This window comes from Anabrus simplex, chromosome 1 (genome assembly GCF_040414725.1).
Source record: "Anabrus simplex isolate iqAnaSimp1 chromosome 1, ASM4041472v1, whole genome shotgun sequence".
Classification (NCBI taxonomy): Eukaryota; Metazoa; Arthropoda; class Insecta; order Orthoptera; family Tettigoniidae; genus Anabrus; species Anabrus simplex.
Window position 1 is genome coordinate 1,280,938,433 of NC_090265.1, and position 18,578 is coordinate 1,280,957,010.

The following is an 18,578-nucleotide window of genomic DNA, read 5'->3' on the forward strand; positions in this document are numbered from 1 at the left end:
AACAGTAGAGGCTTATTTGAATTGTTTAAAAAAAATATAGCAGCGGGTGAATTGTTTAACGAGACTCTAAAAAATTACTTTCATGTAGACAAGACGCAGATGCGAGCAGATCTACATATTCAAGAATAGATTTGCCTACTGAAGAAGAATATTAATTATATATATTCGCGACAGCATATAATTAAAGTATTCATCGCTGTTTGCCAGTAGATGAGCCGAGAAAGAAATATAAATATATAAATTTTGGTGATATACGACGGATTTGGAAAATCAAGTAGCAACGTAACGATCGAAGAATTGGAATTGACCATTGTGAAATATTTAATAACTACACACGAGAAGAGTATAACTACCGTAGCAGTAAAAAAAAATAATTATTTACCGAGAAAACTTTTTACAGAAGGAAAAACTTTAACGATTATTTTAAATAACAGAAAATGCAGAATATCATGACTAATTACTGCGCACAGGGAATTCTTTTCATTGTCAACAGATACATGATGATGACTGTCTGCTAATTCATCAAGATGGACCGAACTGGGGATATGCACCATCGAATCAGATGACCAGGCGGAGATTATTGGACAGACCAACCAGTGGAGATGATGACGTTGGATGAGCATCGGCCAGCCGAAAGACCGCATGATACGAAGTGGTCTGACGAGCTATGTAACCAGCAGATGACCGCGAATGTCCAGTTCAGACAGAGATCCAGTTCCAATCTGAGGGTCTAGCAGCAAGTGAAGGACGGAGCAACCACCAGACCAGATGTAGCAACTGACGAGCTAAGTCCATACTTTTCTATAGTAGAGTAGTTTCTTGCAATCTGCACCCTCAATCTATTTTGGCATGTGCTGAGAGTTTGGTGATTTATGAGGTAATTAAGAACGCGTGTGTAATATAAGTAATGTGTGAAATACTTAAGATTTTAAAATTAGATGGAAGTGATGAATTAGAATGACAATATGACATATACTGGATACTGCACTAGCACATCGACAGTGGAAATAATATCCGATAAGAGAAAGGTATGTTACTTGAGTAGAGCTAGAATCAATGAGTCTAAGTTACTAGTAAAGGTTCGATTAATCTCGTTTTACCTGAGTATAGTTTACGTCACGAATTACCTGCGCAATACGATGATCATTGACAAATTAAGTATTCCTTTCGTCAGAGAAAGAGGGCATATGAATTCATATTACTGTTATTAAAAATAGAGGTTATTGACTGCGTATTTTGCTAAGCAATTCTTGAATATTTAGCATATGGTTTCAGAGTTATGGCTATATGCATGCGGCTAAATGGAAGCCGATAGGATGTTAAAGTATCGACGGTAGTGTATTGAAATGTGATTATATATTGATGAATGGTTTAAGTGAAGAGATTTAGTTATGTTCCACGGGAAGTGTAAGAATTGCAATTTGACGTGTTAATTATTTATTAGTAATATAAGGTGAGTTTCTATGCCATGTTTGAAAACATACGTCAAGAAGAGAATTCCGCGCAGATGACCATTTCAAGGTAAGGTAAACATGAATTATGTAGAATTGTGTATCGTGACAGTGATATTGTGTTTGACTTGGGTGAATAACAGGTACTGCGTAAGAGAGAGTGTTCATATATATGATGCAATAGACTCATGATTGATTATATATCTAGTATTTCGTGGAGCGGTGATCTTACAGGTTGATATGAAATACCTGCATTCTATACTATCCATACACGTTCAGTAGCACGTATATAAATGAAATATTGAGACAGTGCAGATCATAAGAGTACATTGAGCCACAATAGATGAGTGTGTAGATTAGAAACTATTCGAAGAGTTAGTTAGATTTTTTTATTTCTACTCAGATAAATATGATTTTAACTCAATATATAAAAATGAAGAATATTACAATGGTTAGTTAGGAGCCAGATATCGTAGGCACGAGGGTGGTATTGCTTTAGCTCGTAAGTCGTTACTTGTTCACACTAGAAAGATATTACCTAACACTCGGAGTTCAAACCTATGAAAGACTTTAACTTAAGAATTGAAGGACGGTGAACACTGCCACAATTTAATACACGCGAAAGTGTATACTTGGGAAACATGTCTCATATGTTGTGAGGATAACTTTAATAATTAACAGAGCAGTATTTACAATATGAAAATTTTATTTGATTCCTTGAATGCTCAATGATCGCAAATATTATTTAAAAAAATGTAATACTTTCGGAACATGGCTACGAAGGTTCACATGTGTATTTATTGGAATTTGAACTTATAAATGAGAGAATGTTAGCATTTTTTTTTAAGTTCCACTATTTTATCTTAAATGAGCCAGCGCTGACTCTAACTTATTTTCAAATGATGAGATAACACGGAATTAATACTACCCAGATTTCACTATATCTCGAACATTAATTTTTGTCAATAAATAATCTTATATATTTTCTTTAGTATGTGACTGAGTTATGATTTCTGTTCTGGTAACGTTTAGAGTTAAGTTAGTTGTTAAGTTTTCTAGATGTAAGCAATCGAGAAGTTCTTACAAACGAAATGCGAGATGATTTCTAGATATCGGTCGTCATTCTCGTGGATATTGATACTCCCATCACGAGTACCCCTGCGGCCAATTTCTCTTCGAAACCACGTTAAATAATTACATATAAAATCTCAGATTTTATGGGCGGAAAAAGGATACCCTGAGAAGAATTAATGAGCTACCGGGATAATCTTGCACAGACCGTTGCAAGAGCGGGTGCAACAGTATCAGGATAGAATACAAGTATGAGGAAACAAAGAGGGTGGCAAGAGACAGGATTGCGTGGAGAGCTGCCATGTGAAGACCTGCCGTATGGCAGAACACTGATGATGATAACTAACGGCTTTAAACGTGTATTAGTACTGTAATTGTACATGATGGTAGTGATGTTATCGAAGATGATACTGATGATGAGGTAGGTGGTATTACTAGAAACTGGAAAGTGAACTAAAGTTGTGAGCTTAACTTAACAACAAGAGTCAGGAAACAATTAAGTTATTTGTTTACTATGGAATTTTATGTAGTTGCAAACATATCTAGTCTGTACTCATTGTTATATTTATTAAATATTTTCATTAAGTTTTACACTGGTGAATTACTATGTTGTTGGGTTCTTGATCTGGAGCAGTAGAAGGTAATATGTTCTGGGCGTGTAGATGGATTAAAGACAAACAAGTTGATCAGAGACAGCAAGTTAGGGCTACCAATAGATTGTTATATAATTTGTAGACTAATAGAAGAATTGCAATTAATCGCCTTTTTGCTAAGGACATATAGCCAAGTAAAAAACATTTAGCTCATTTTTTATAATGAGCTTAAATATTTTTAACAGTACGCAATCGATGAAATCAAACTATGGTTTCCTTCTGGGAACTTATTTTTTTTTATATAGCCAAGTTGTTTCATTGTCCGACTAATTGGCTGAATGGTCAGCGTTGAGGCCTTCGGTTCAGAGGGTCCTGGGTTCGATTAATGGCCGGGTCGGGGATTTTAATTTCCTCTGATTAATTCTTCTGGCTCGGGGACTGGGTGTTTGTGTTTGTTCCAACATTTTCCTCCTCATATTCAGACAACACACTACACTACCAACCACCATAGAAACACGCAATAGTGATTACATCCCTCCATATAGTGTTGGCGTCAGGAAGGGCATCCGACCGTAAAACAGGGCCAACCCCACAGTTCGCATCCGCGACCCCACAGGTGTGGGAAAAGCGGTAGAAAAAGAAGAAGCAGCCAAGCTGTTTCATTAAGCCGTCGTAAGAATTACATTTATGGTAATTTTTAGTTATTTTGTACGTTAAGTTATCTAAGAAATTTGTTTTGCACCATTTCAACTTTGTTTCCATACAGTTTAAAGTTGGGATTCCAAATGAGCGGTGCATCCAGTATTCTAGCCAACTTCTTACAAATGAGTTGCATAGTAGCTTTATTGCCTCGGGATTTGTGAAGTCACGTGTGAATCTCTTAATAAATCCTAACACTCTGTAAGTATCTGCAACAACTTCGTTTGTGTAGAGAGAACGTTAATTTAGCTTCAAAATGCACACCAAGATCTTTGAGATAATTCACTGATGACAGATTAGTGTTCAAAATATTATACGAGTGGCTAATTTAATTTTAATTCCTGGAAAATACCTTTACATGACACTTGTTAATGTTAAATTCTAACTTCTTAATAACGCTCGAATGTGATATGCTATTGAGATCTTTCTGAAGAAATCTACAGTCCTTCTGTGACCGAATGGTTTTGAAAATTTTTACATTGTCTGCGAATAGCAATATGTTTGAATACCGTATGCATTTAGGAAGATCATTAGTAACTGGTAAGAATATTAATGGTCCAAGATTTTAATCCTGTGGGACACCAGATTGAGTATTTTAATACGCAGAGTCAAATACTTTATAAGGCACAAATTGTTGTCTGTCAAAGAGATATGATGCAAATAATTTGATTAAGCTGTGAGAGTGTCCATAATAAGCTAATTTATTTGGAACTATATCGTGATCAACTTTCTTCACCCCTCTTTTCACCCCCTTAGAGACGGAATATCCAAAAATCCTCCCTTAGTGAGCACCTACATTGTAGACAGAAGAAATACGAATCAGATATTCTTTTCAACTTCAATAATCAATTACAATAAATTGAGTGTAATTAAGGAATTTTTTTCAGCTCATTCTAGGTATTTCTAGGGTCATCAGAGACACCCAGGATCATTTTGATTTTGGCAGGGGGTTTGAGGCCGAATACCGTATCTGATGCCACATGATATTTTGGGTGAAATTTCCAATCCAGAATCGACCAGGATGCAAACCTCGGCTGTCCTGGCGGAAATTCGGCAGCTAAGCTACTGAGCTAATTACGCTCCGAATGTAATTAGCAGCCTTGTTTATTTACTATTAGAACTACAGGATGTTCATTAGGGGGCCTAATGTTCGATTCCCAGGTCTGTCACAAAAGAGTGGTTCGGGATTTATGAATGAGGTGCACTCAGCTTCGTCAAGGAATAGGAAAAGTTGTCCCAACAAAAAAATGAAATATGGTGAGGTGTGGTGGGATCTTTCATATGTTCCCACTGATAACAGTCCAATGCACTACGGCCAGGAAATTGGGTAGGCCAATGCACTGGACGTGGTCGCCCGATCCACCGTCGTGGGAAGATGGTGTCCAGGAACCGGCGTACATGCAAACTGAGCGCGCTGGAGCTCCATCGTCCATGAACCGTTTAGTGTGGCAACTACTAGGCGTGCGTACTGCAGTAATATAGGCTGACCAGATATGCTGGTCACTTCATTCGTTTGCAGGGGCGTAACGTCAGGCCCTGCATAGCCTGCAATAAAGGCGGGCGCGGGCCTGTAAAAGCCCCCACAGACTCCTCGCACAAAAAAAGAATAATAAAATATATCTAGCCTAAAGTCTCTGCGCGAAAACGATCATGCGGTTTTTGTAGAATCAGTCGATTTTAATGTTTCTTTGGCTAGTGGCTTTTCCTCGCACCGACACAGATAGGTCCTATGGCGACGATGGGATAGGAAATGCCTAGGAGTTGGAAGGAAGCGGCCGTGGCATAGCCCCAGCATTTGCTTGGTGTGAAAATGGGAAACCACGGAAAACCATCTTTAGGGCTGCCGACAGTGGGATTAGAACCCACTATCTCCCACATGCAAGCTCACAGCCACGTGCCCCTTACCTCAGGGCCAACTCGCCCCGTTTTAATATTTTAAATGCAATTTGTACGTAGAGGAATTGCCACTTGTGTACATCTAGCAGCAGTTTATTGTGTTGAGTGTAACACAGCACCACCGTAAACAATCCCTCCCCTCGCCATCTCTCGCAACAGCGCGGCAAGCTTCTATTATTTTTGTAAAATAATTATAAAAATGAAAATTTATACCGAAATATAGTAGGTTAGAAAATAATACTTTCCTGATGTGTAGTGCATCTGGGATCGTATTATGAACAAATTTTGTTGAACATTTAAATTTTTGACACACACTTCTTCGACAACACTGTATAGGGCCTAATACCAATAAAAAGTCAAATCAGTTTGGAATGAGCTCTCTGCCCGAAGTTAATATTACACTAGAATTATCAGTTGGGCGGTTTGATATACGAGTATTTCGAACTTTGTTTGAAAAGTTTTTGATTTAATTTAGTTCGTGTATTTTTCTGTGCTGTAATAAAATAAATTATTATAACCGAGATCTCAGCCTCGGTTGTAGAATATAGTCCTGTAGTTACAGAAAAATGGAATCAATTATAATTAACTATGAGCATCTAAGTGGTGCATGGTTGGCAGTTCAGCAGGTTAGTCGTAAAACCATTGGTGCAGTCAAATAAAATATATTAAACAATATTTTCGATAATATTACACTAACGAATAATCCCTTCCTTTATATAAGTTGACAATATATAGCACTAATTTTTCTTTCTTTCTTTCTTTCTTTCTTTCTTTCTTTCTTTCTTTCTTTCTTTCTTTCTTTCTTTTTCTTTCTTTCTTTCTTAATCTGCTTACCCTCCAGGGTTGGTTTCTCCCTCGGACCTAGTGCGGGATCCCACCTCTACCGCCTCAAGGGCAGTGTCATGTAGCGTGGGACATTGGGTCGGGATACAACTGCGGAGGATGAACAGTACCTCACCCAGGTGGCCTCACCTGCTATGCTGAACACAGGCCTTGGTGGGGGATGGGAAGGTTGGAAGGGATAGACAAGGAAGAGGGAAGGGAGCGGCCGAGGCCTTATGTTAGGTACCATCCCGGCATTTGCCTGGAGGAGAAGTAGAAAACCACGGAAAACCACTTCCACTGAAGTGGGAATCAAAAACACCTCTACTCAGTTGACCTCCCGAGGCTGAGTGGACCCCGTTCCAGCCCTCGTACCACTTTTCAAATTTCGAGGCAGAATCAGGAATTGAACCCGGGCCTCCGGGGGTGGCAGCTAATCACACTAACCACTACACCGCAGAGGCGGACGGCACTAATTCTACCTGCTGTAATTATATTTATCTTAATTAATCATACATTTTTACATTTTATTTGAGGGGGCCCCAATTTTTATTTTGGCAGGGGGAGCGTATCGCTTTCGTTACGAACCTGGTCGTTGGGGTAGCATGTTTGGGTCGATCTGTTGATTATGGATAAAAGCACACCACACATTGGGTTCAATGGGGATTTTTAACTGGTTATGTGAACGTGCATTATTCGATTTATGATGTCATCTCTTACAAATGTGGCCTCGTCGGTGAATCAAACGAACGAGGGACGACAACAAAGTCTGTATGTAGTGTTTAGTGTCTAAACCTCAGTACCAATACACTGTACGGCATACGTTCATATGGACATGTTTCCTTGCTTTGATATCAGAGAACACACCTCGACGTTTGCTTAAAACGTTTTCTATTTTGCTTTACGTCGCACCGACACAGATAGGTCTTATGGCGACGATGGGACAGGAAAGGCCTAGGAATGGGAAGGAAGTGGCCGTGGCCTTAATTAAGGTACAGCCTCATCATTAGACTGGTGTGAAGAGGGGAAACCACGGTAAACCTTCTTCAAGGCTGCCGACAGCGGGGTTCGAACTCACTATCTCGCGGATGCGAGGTCACAGCTGCGTGCCCCTAACCGTACGGCCACCTCGCCCGGTGTTTAAAATGTTTAGATAGGCCTACATCCGATATAAATGTCACCACTTGACGACACCATGAGTATGGGGTACCATCTTTTAATCTTAGATCCTAATTGTATAGTAAAATGTGTAGGGTTTTTGGAGACGCCGACGTGCCGAAATTTAGTCACATATGAGTTTTTATACGTTCCAGTAAATCTACCGACAAGTGGTTGATGAATTTGAGCGCCTTCAAATACCATTGGACTGAGCCAGGATCGAACCCGCCAAGTTGGGGTCAGAAAGCCAGCGCCTCAAACGTCTGAGCCACTAAGCCCGGCTCTAAATTTAGATGCTGTTACAAATATCTTGGCTTATGTTCTTACGTCGGTATCTTATATCATAAGTATACATAGTTGGAATACATATGTTGAAAGAGATATTCCAATATTTAAAAACAAATGGAATGATGAAAGCAATAGATGTTCAGTAATTCTGATGAAGTCAGAAATTCAAGTCTCACACAATGTTGATCATAGTCGTCAGAAGTTTTATGACTTGATTAAGGAATGTACAGCATTATTGAAAAAGACTGACAGTGAATAAAAATATGGGTTTTAAACTGTCTATGTAAAGAATGAAACAGGAAAATATTGTAATAAAGTTTGTGCTTACCATGTAATTATAGTACAGCGTTTTTTTTGAGCAAATCTTTGGCCGTGTCGACATGACCTGTCCCTTATTGGTATTTCGAAAACATGTCAACACTATAGCCGATCGCGAAGAAACGTGACACGTGTTGGACGTACAATACTCCCTGATTTTAGACGATTCGACATCACAAGTTTTCAGTACGGACTACCATTAAGGGCAGGTTGTCGGCATAGGTCGGAGGGCTCACTATATTCTCACCCAACCAATTTCTTCCCTGCTATTTTATGCCTTTCAGTAAATTATTCAAATAAACAAACCACTTTAACAACTTCGAGCAAAGTGCTCTACTGTCAGTTCTCACTGCAGCCTGATAAATGTTTACCCATAATAACAATCACCCTTTGATGTCATAATACGTGAACTATGAACATTATTATCTTCCTCGCGTAGCAACATGAGTAGAGTAAAACCCCTCAGAGGAATAAAGCTAATAATGGTATGTTAATTATGGTGATATTTATGACTTTCTAGACTATGACACCTAATAAATTATCCACTAATTGACCATGCATCAAATTGAAGTAGATCTGATGATCCAATAAACTGATAATGGATATTGTTTTTAACACAACTGAGTGATAGATAATAAGTTATTCTATGAGGGGACGAAGTCATTTTGTGGGTGATCAAACGAAGCGAAAAGAACGGAGTGGTTCACGGGTCTTGTAATTGATGTAGGGTTAATGATGAAAATTATTATTTATAACTTTTAGGATGAGCCCCTAAGATAACTCACACGATTTGTTAAGGAGTGCTACTGCTCACAGAAATTCTGATTCTGTTTTTGTTTTTGTTGCTTTTTGACAATTTTGGTACATTTTCGACATGAATTCCTGGATTAATTTCGTACATGGACACGTCTGATAACGTGTGTCATTGCACAGTTCATACTAGAGAAAGACGAACCTTGATGGATTTCATAAATAATAATAATAATAATAATAATAATAATAATAATAATAATAATAATAATAGCAATCGCATAAGCGTAATAGCCACTGCCTTTCGGCCGGATAAAAATACCTCAATGTTTGACAGACCTAGGAAGCTGCAAGTTCGCAAGCAGGTAGCGCCTAACTCGCAAGAGAGCATGAATACTCGGTGACTGATGATTCACATACAGGTCTCAAAGTGAGGGATTTTCGATAATAAACTGGAATTTCAGAAAGACTCTTTTACATTATCAGGCCTTTCATTTTAAGGGGAACCAGTTTGACAGTTTGCAATCAATAAATCCCCAGGGGTGGGGAATGAGAGTGGGAGGGAGATTTTCGTTAAAAGTTGAATTTATGGCTTATTGTTGAAACTGTTCCTTCCTTTATTTTAATTGGCATTTATTCTAATTACATTCCCAGATTGTTACCATTAAGAATGTGAATAGCATGGTCCCATGGTCATGTTATATCACCTCCTCATCATTATCTCGTTATGACTTTCTCATGGTGAAGACTTATTGAGTGCTTCTTGCTCAACTTGACCCAAATTTGGTTACAAACTAAGATGAAAGAAAGAAAGAAAGAAAGAAAGAAAGAAAGAAAGAAAGAAAGAAAGAAAGAAAAAAAGAAAGAAAGACGTAAATAATAAAATTTTAATAAACAGGTAAAAAACCTCTTGGATTCAAACCGAACTGTTAAAGGAAATCGCCGAACGAACTGGCCTGCAGATATCGTTTGAAAAAACAGAAGTAATATCTAACATCAAAGACGCCCCATCAAAATTCCTGACTAAATATGGAGACACTATCCGAGTAGAAAAATATAATCACCTGGGCGAGATCATAATGAAAAATGCATTGGATAAGGAAGCACCTAGAAAACGAAACGCAGACATGAAATAGCCTTCCAAACGTAACGCACGATCCACAACAACAAAAAAATACCTTTCCTAAACCACTGAGATACGTAACTACGAAACGGTTCTGAAGCCAGTAATGTATGCAGTGGAAACCTTGTCCCTAAATGCCAATGAAAGAACTTCTCAAAGAACTGGAGAAAACAGAGCGCAGAATCATTAGAAGTATTAGGGATCCAATTAAAATAAGATCCAACAAGGAAGATATACAAAAATATAAAAGATCACAAATAAAATCCGCAAAAGACTGGTGCGATTCTACGGTCACCTCAAACGAATGGACGGAAACAGGTTGAGCAAAATCAATCAATCAATCAATCAATCAATCAATCAATCAATCAATCAATCAATCAATCAATCAATCAATCAATCAATCAATCAATCAATCAATCAATCAATCAATCAATCAATCAATCAATCAATCAATCAATCAATCAATCAATCAATCAATCAATCAATCAATCAATCAATCAATCAATCAATCAATCAATCAATCAATCAATCAATCAATCAATCAATCAATCAATCAATCAATCAATCAATCAATCAATCAATCAATCAATCAATCAATCAATCAATCAATCAATCAATCAATCAATCAATCAATCAATCAATCAATCAATCAATCAATCAATCAATCAATCAATCACCACTGATCTGCATTTAGGGCAGTCGCCCAAGTGGAAATTTCCCCAGTGTTTTCTTAAATAATTGCAAATAATTTGGAAATGTATTGAATATATCCCTCGGTAAATTATTCCAATCCCTAACTCTTCTTCATTACTTTCATTCTCTTTCTTTCTTTCTTTCTTTCTTTCTTTCTTTCTTTCTTTCTTTCTTTCTTTCTTGATTCGTTTACCCTCCAGGGTTGGTTCTTCCCTCGGACTCAGCGAAGGATCCCACCTCTACCGCCTCAAGGGCAGTGTCCTGGAACATGGGACTTTGGGTCGGGGGTTACAACTGGGAAGCAGGACCAGTACCTCTCCCAGGCGGCCTCGCCTGCTATGCTGAACAGGGGCCTTGTTTGGGAGATGGGAAGAGTGGAAGCGATAGACAAGGAAAAGGGAAGGTAGCGGCCGTGAAAGTTAGGTACCATCCTGGCATTTGCCTGCAGGAGAAGTGGGAAACCACGGAAATGCATTTCGAAGATGGCTGTGGTGGGAATGGAACCCCCCTCTACTCAATTGTCCTTCGGAGGCATCCCGTTTCAGCCCTCGTACCACTTTTCAAATTTCGTGGCAGAGCCGGGAATCGAACCCGGGCCTCCGGGAGTAGCAGCAAATCACGCTAACCATTGCACATAATATTGCACATAATAGTAATGCGGCAGACTTATTTTCCCTTAAACTGACTGGATATGAATATCTATTAATCATCCATCGTTGGAATCGTGAAGAATGGATCATTTGCACAAGTAAGGTATTTACTGTAGTTTACAATATTTGAACAGTTAGTCATATATGATTGACGGCAATTACACCAAATAATGTCCATTGGCCTATCTGTGATAATTGTAAGCTATATACCCATTATACACTATTTCGTGCCGTACCTGGTTCAAATGATGCCCACTTCGTCTCTGTTATTTTATAAGCTCTCAAAAACAATACCAACCCACACCCACCCGCACAATAACCGCAACTAAACTAGATAACAAACATGGGCGAGAGCTTAATGATGTTTTTGGCTCACAGCAGTACAACTTCATTAGTACGACAAAATATTTCGTTCATGCCAAATGTATGCTCTTCTCTTCTCAAGCGACGGCTGTCAGTAAATATTATTACGACACACCAAATTTAGAAGAGTTTATTTTCTTGTGTTTCATTCACTGTTGTGGAAGTCACTACTTGCAATATGTTAAGAAGTCCTGCTTTTCAATGTTTTAGGAACACCTTCCTGTATTCAGGTCCATCATTACTGACAGGAACTAAAAGGGCAGTTTCATATTCACAGGACACTGAAAGCATAGGAATATCCATCGACTCCCATGGCATATATACCACTGTCATTAATCAGAACATTAGTGTTACATTTGGCGAGTTTTTTGAAAACTGGTATAGCATTAACTTTAAGGCAATTGAAACTGAATGCCGTGAGGTTAACTCAGCCAACGATGGACTGCTACGATACACATAGACAAACCCCTTTCTCGACGTAGTCCACGACCAAACTGAATAAGAACAACAATCCTCTACCGGATCCTGTCAGGACGCGGGAAAAAATGGTGAAGTAAGCCTAGAGGTAAACCCTGAAAGTTAGTAATATGAAAGAGTTAAATTGTAAAGAATACACTTTGAAAGAGCAGCTACTTTCCCAGCCGTCTTAAAGTCGCGTCTTCTCAACAAGAAAGCTCCACCTGTCGATAATGTTACACTAGGCCCAAGTCGGCTGCTCAATCATAATGTAAAGCATCATCTTAGCTATGCACGCTTGGACTTGATCAAAAGTTTATGCGGGAATATATTTTGTCTTCTGAGATTTTGAAAACAATCTTGTGGGCGTACAAAAGAATGTATAATTTAAAAGATTTCCTGCAATACAGAGTATAGATAAAGGCTTAGAAGTTCTGATGGACCCACTAAGAACTTATCTTTTCTATGGTGATCGATGTAAATAAATAAATAAATAAATAAATAAATAAAATAAATAAATAAATAAATAAATAAATAAATAAATAAATAAATAAATAAATTCTGAATGAATTTACAAACATTTCAGTGAAATTTTAAAATCTCTCTTGATTGGTGGTTTGGGGGGGGGGGATGTAGCGGGGTAAAAGTTTTCATTCCGTATCCGGGAGATATATGGTATTGGTGTAATTTTCGGAGGAGGTAAGGTAGGGGCGGCTGTGGCCTAAAATAGGAAATGTCCCTTAGTACAGGAAAATGGAAAACAACGGAGAAACATTTTCAGGATGGCCCACCGCCTCCCGAATATAGAGCTTTTCAGCTAAAGCCTATTCTGCCTGGTGAATGCGACTGTAAATTTTGGAACAACATATTCAGTGCACGAAATTCTTAAAGCAGAGAATAGTAATATCGTTAAAGAAAACTGTTCAAATCATGTGGTATACAATGTCATAACGTGACCGATAGTTTTGATACTGTAGAAAATTATTTTACACCAGGAGGCCCGAGTTCGATTCCTGGCTCTGCCATGAAATTTTCAAAGTGGTACGAGGGCCGGAACAGGGTCCACTCAGCCTCGGGAGGTCAACTGAGTAGAGGTGGGTTTGATTTCCACGTCAGCCATATCGGAAGTGGTTTTCTGTGGTTTCCCACATCTCCTCCAGGCAAATGTCGGGATGGTACCTAACTTATGGCCACAACCGCTTATTTCCTTCTTCCTTGTCTATCACTTCCAATCTTCTCATCCCCCACTAATGCCCCTGTTCAGCATAGCAGGTGAGGCCACCTGGGCGAGGTACTGGTCATCCTCCCCAATTTCATTCCCCGACCCAATGTCTCACGCTGCAGGACACTGCCCTTGTGCGGTAGATATGGGATCCCTAGCTGAGTCCAAGGGTAAAACCAACCCTGATTAAGAAGAAAAAGAATAAGAAGGAGAATAAGAAGAAGAAGAAAAAAAATATTTTAAAATGATAGCCATTTTTAGTTTCGGTACAAAAAAGAGTGATGAATTTGTTTTACAAATCTATTCAATTAGAATCCGTAGAAGTAATTAGACAGGTTCCAAACTGATGGCTACCTCTAGGTCGTGCTATACACGTGGATTGCAGTAAGAACTTCGTAGTTACTTCCAAAGCCTTTGTCGCTGTTGTTGTTGTTGTTGTTGTTGTTGTCGGCGTCGTTCACTGCTATTTAGAATTTTTAGGAAACCTAAGCATTATTAAAGAGGGTGTTTCAAAAAATATTGCAACTGGCTTTACGTCGCACCGACACAGATTGTTACGATCGCCGTATTTACAACACGTATTCCCTACCTTGCATACTGCTGTTCGCCTCGATCTTGTTCTCGCCGCATCAAGCATTCCACTACTCCGCTCACCTGTGCTCTGCCAGCGCCATTCATCACGTGACTATTACGTCATCCTCGCTACACTTCGCCTTCTTCGTTCCCTGTGCGCTGTGTGAACACGTGATGTTATGCTTCCCGAACTCGCTGGCTTGTAGCCTTCTCACCTTTTCTGGAATTTTCTACTCCACTATATATTTCCCACTCCGCTGCTCCACATTTGAGTGGGCTTTCGTCGCGGAGTGGTGGAGCACCAAAATACTCTGCTACTTGTATTATGTCAATTCCATCTGGACTACATCTTCAAGCTATTTGGTGAGCAAGATTTACCGTTATTTATCTTCATTTGGACTTTAAATTTTCATCTGGGCTATTGCCTGCTGAATTTTTCTTCTGTCGAGTTAATACGTTGCATTTTAGAAGCTCATATGAAAAACTGCACCTCTACACGAACTGCGCTACTGACAATACAAAATTATTTATAATTATTTCAGATGTCTTCCTAGACCTATGCAATTGGTAAATTCTGGAATACCCGGTGAAGAAAATATATAGTGGAGTAGAAAATTCCAGAAAAGGTGAGAAGGCTACAAGCCAGCGAGTTCGAGAAGCATAACATCACGTGTTCACACAGCGCACAGGGAACGAAGAAGGCGAAGTGTAGCGAGGATGACGTAATAGTCACGTGATGAATGGCGCTGGCAGAGCACAGGTGAGCAGAGTAGTGGAATGCTTGATGCGGCGAGAACAAGATCGAGGCGAACAGCAGTATGCAAGGTAGGGAATACGTGTTGTAAATACGGCGATCGTAACAAGATAGGTCTTACGGCGACGATAGCATAGGAAATGCTTAGGAGTGGGAAGGAAGCGGCCGAGGCCTTAATTAAGGAGCAGTCCCAGCATTTGCCTGGTGCAAAAATGGGAAATCACGGAAAACCATTTTCAGGGCTGCCGATAGTGGGATTCGAGCCCACTATCTCCCGTATAGAAGCTCACAGCCACGCGCCCCCAACCGCAAAAAAGGGATTAGCGTTAGCATCCTTGAGTGCCTCAAAGTAGCATCTACCGGGCGAGTTGGCCGTGCTCGTAGAGGTGCGCGGCTGTGAGCTTGCATCCGGGAGACAGTAGGTTCGAATCCCACTATCGGCAACCCTGAAGATGGTTTTCCGTGGTTTCCCATTTTCACACCAGGCAAATGCTGGGGCTGTACCTTAATTAAGGCCACGGCCGCTTCCTTCCAACTCCTAGGCCTTTCCTATCCCATCGTCGCCATAAGACCTATCTGTGTCGGTGCGACGTAAAGCCCCTAGCAAAAAAAAAAAAAAGTAGCATCTCTTTATGAAAAACTACCCGGAGATCGACAGGTAGACCTTTACAAAGTTGGGATAAGGATACGTTGAAAATAGTTTGAAGCCAAATACGCAGCAGAAAATATAACAGATTATCTATTGTGCTATAGATATACCGGGTCACTCAGCCGCGCCTGACGTTTTATGCTGTTAGGCATCCCACCTAACGTCGATGTTGTTATGGTCTAGTCTCGTTTGCCGTATACCAAGCAACAATGGCCTTTGATCACTCACTGCACCATTACCTTTGCAAAAACATGTACCGTATGAGACAGGCATTTACACAATGCATCAAACTGCCACACGGTTATGTAAAAAGTACGTGCCAATTTTGAGCTTTCAGTAGGGTGTGAATTGAACGCTAAAAACGATGACATACTGATAGATAGTGTGTGCGCATTTGTGAAGCGGAAGTAGTAATTCATCTAGTACGCTTTCTGGAAACCTCCTCGCTGGAGTCACCGTGGTGTCATAGGTTAAGTGCGGTACTCTTAATACAGCTGCGTTTGGTAAGTGTTTTCGAATCCCACTTGAGCCTGTAAATTCTCTTTCCCTTCTCTTTCCACTCTCCATTAAATAAAACGTGTTAAATTTTTGCAAGTGTGGGTTACTAAACTAATGGTGCGGCAGTTTGCACACTTGTCAGCGCCTGACTTCTTGGGAATAAGTATAACAACATTCTGTCTAAAATTAGATGGCACTTCTCCTGAATCACACATCTTACTAAATGGAATAACCTCCCCAGGCAGTCAATAATTCTGAGTGTATGCCATCAATTCCAGGTGCCTCGTTCCTATTTAGGTCTCTCAAAACTATGTCGAGTACTGACCTCAAAATGGATCTCCCATTTCATCGACGTAGTGCCTACTAGGCGGTCTCCTCCTCAGTTCCAACGTTTTGACAGTGTTTCTGTCTAGCAACGAAACCGGAATTCTATTGCATGGGCCTTATGATTGAGTTTATTTGATTTTGTCGGGGGACACAGAGCACCAACAGAGATCTTGAAGATGACTGACAGTGCCAAGATTCTGATCCTTCAGAAATCGACTACTTCAGCCGGAATCGAGCCTGATAACTGGAACCATTAGGCTGACACTTTACAACTGATCCACCGAGACACCACTTTTCATAAGACGAAAATGTAATACAAAGAAACCTTCATGTGTGAATCGAACCTAGTCCTGTTTCTCTAACGGCGTCGGGTATAGATTGAGATGAAACTTGGTAGTGAGGTTTATGACAAGACGCCCTTCCTGACAACAACATGATCGTAGGAATTATTTAGATGCGATGAATGGCGTGTTATATGATCATAGGAAAGGAGAGGGTGAAAACCATTGCCTGCACATAGCCTACACCGGTGGAATAGCACCCAGAGGTCTGCTCAATGCTTAACTTATCCATCCAATGGACGAATCACCATCAACAATGTCATATTTTCTCATTCCATGTGAATACTGCGGAGAAGTTTTGAAATGAATCCCCGATTTTGGCACGGAATCTAGTGATTATCTGTTGTATAACGCCACCTTTCCCACCTTGCTGGCCAAAATACCGAGGCGATATTTTTTTTACGAACAACGATACTCCAACCGGCTAACCACAATTTCATACTATGACCATCAGGCGGGCTCTTCTCTAGTAACATGTAAATCCGTCAAAACCAGGCAAGCTGGCCATGAGGTTATGGTGCGCAGCTGTGATCTTGCCTCCGGAGATAGTGGGTTCCAACCCCATTGTTGGCAGCCTTGAAGATGGTTTTCCTTCGTTTCGCATTTTCATACCAGGAGAATGCTGGGGCTGCACCTTAATTAAGGCCACGGGTGCTTCCTTCCCACTCCTGGGCCTTTCCTATCCCATCGTTGACATAAGACCTATTTGTATCGGTACGAGGTAAAACAAATTGTATACAAATTTGTCAATGTATTGCAAGGAAGCAATGCTCCAAAAATATTCTTAAACGTGTCAAACATTTTAATCTGGACATTTAGGATACCCCGTAAAACCTACAAATGGGGTAAGGTTTCCTTACTGTTCATGAACGTCATCAATGGGGAGTAATTAACATGGATTTAAACAAGCAATTCATATAGTATACGGAGGCAGCAAGAGTCTTGGCATATTATCAAGACGACTATTGTCCATCCAGTGATATATTTGTAGATTTTCTTAGCGAGTGGACCCTCATTCTAGGATTAAAATTCTTCTAGCAGCCGAGAATCCAATCTGAAGCCTTCAGATGAGAGGAGACATGCTACCCGACATTATAGTATAAAATAGGTATGCAGCATATAACGTGCCCTACCTGGAGGCCGTCGCGTAGGATGACGTGCTGCGACGCACTGTCAACAAGGATGCGCTCGGCGGATGTGGGGCGTGGGACGCCGTCCAGCGACGACACCTCCTTTAGTTGTGGCGGGGACGGTGGTGGTGGCAATTCCTCGTCTGCACTGTAGCGCGTTTTCTGAAAACAAAATACACACTCATGAGTAATAACCATTTACGACTGAATTTTGGTGCACTCCCTACGAATTTCAAACATCAGAAATGTAGTAGCTCTATTACAGTACTTGAAGTGCATGTCAGAAGGTTATTTCCATAAGTTACCAAATCCAAAAAATGCAAATTTGAGATGATGTTGGAAGACATACTTTGGTAGGAAGATCCGTAGTATGAAAGAAAAGAGATACCGTAGTCAAAGCGGATGAAATCCATCTCGGATAGGGCGTTGAAAATCCCGCTTGATACCAATAAGTACCAATCCCACGAGGTAAATTGGCCAAAACATAGCGTATCCATACAGCCAATGGGGAGCCATTTGAGGCGTACGTAACCAGCAGACGCTAATTTACATTTTTGTGTCAGATAATTTCTTTTAATATTAATTAACTAATCTGTGTCTTCACTGTAAATAACTTAAATTTTATCATTGTGTATTTGAATACAGTCGGCTTTCTGGTGACTGCACTGAAAAGAATGACTTTCAGATGAAAATATTTAGAGTTCAGTGCCTGAAAGTATAAAATCCAAGCTTTTCTTCCTTGAATATTTATTA

At 39.9% G+C, this 18,578-nt stretch overlaps 1 protein-coding gene across 1 annotated transcript in view; it reads right to left on the minus strand.

Moving 5' to 3' along the window:
• The window catches only part of LOC136858704 (uncharacterized), a 776,037-nt gene that overhangs the window by 3,139 nt on the left and 754,320 nt on the right, over positions 1–18,578 (minus strand). Inside the window, exon 4 of the mRNA XM_068225733.1 lies at positions 17,829–17,987. Coding sequence (XP_068081834.1) covers positions 17,829–17,987 — 159 coding nt within the window. The remainder of the gene's footprint in view (positions 1–17,828; positions 17,988–18,578) is intronic.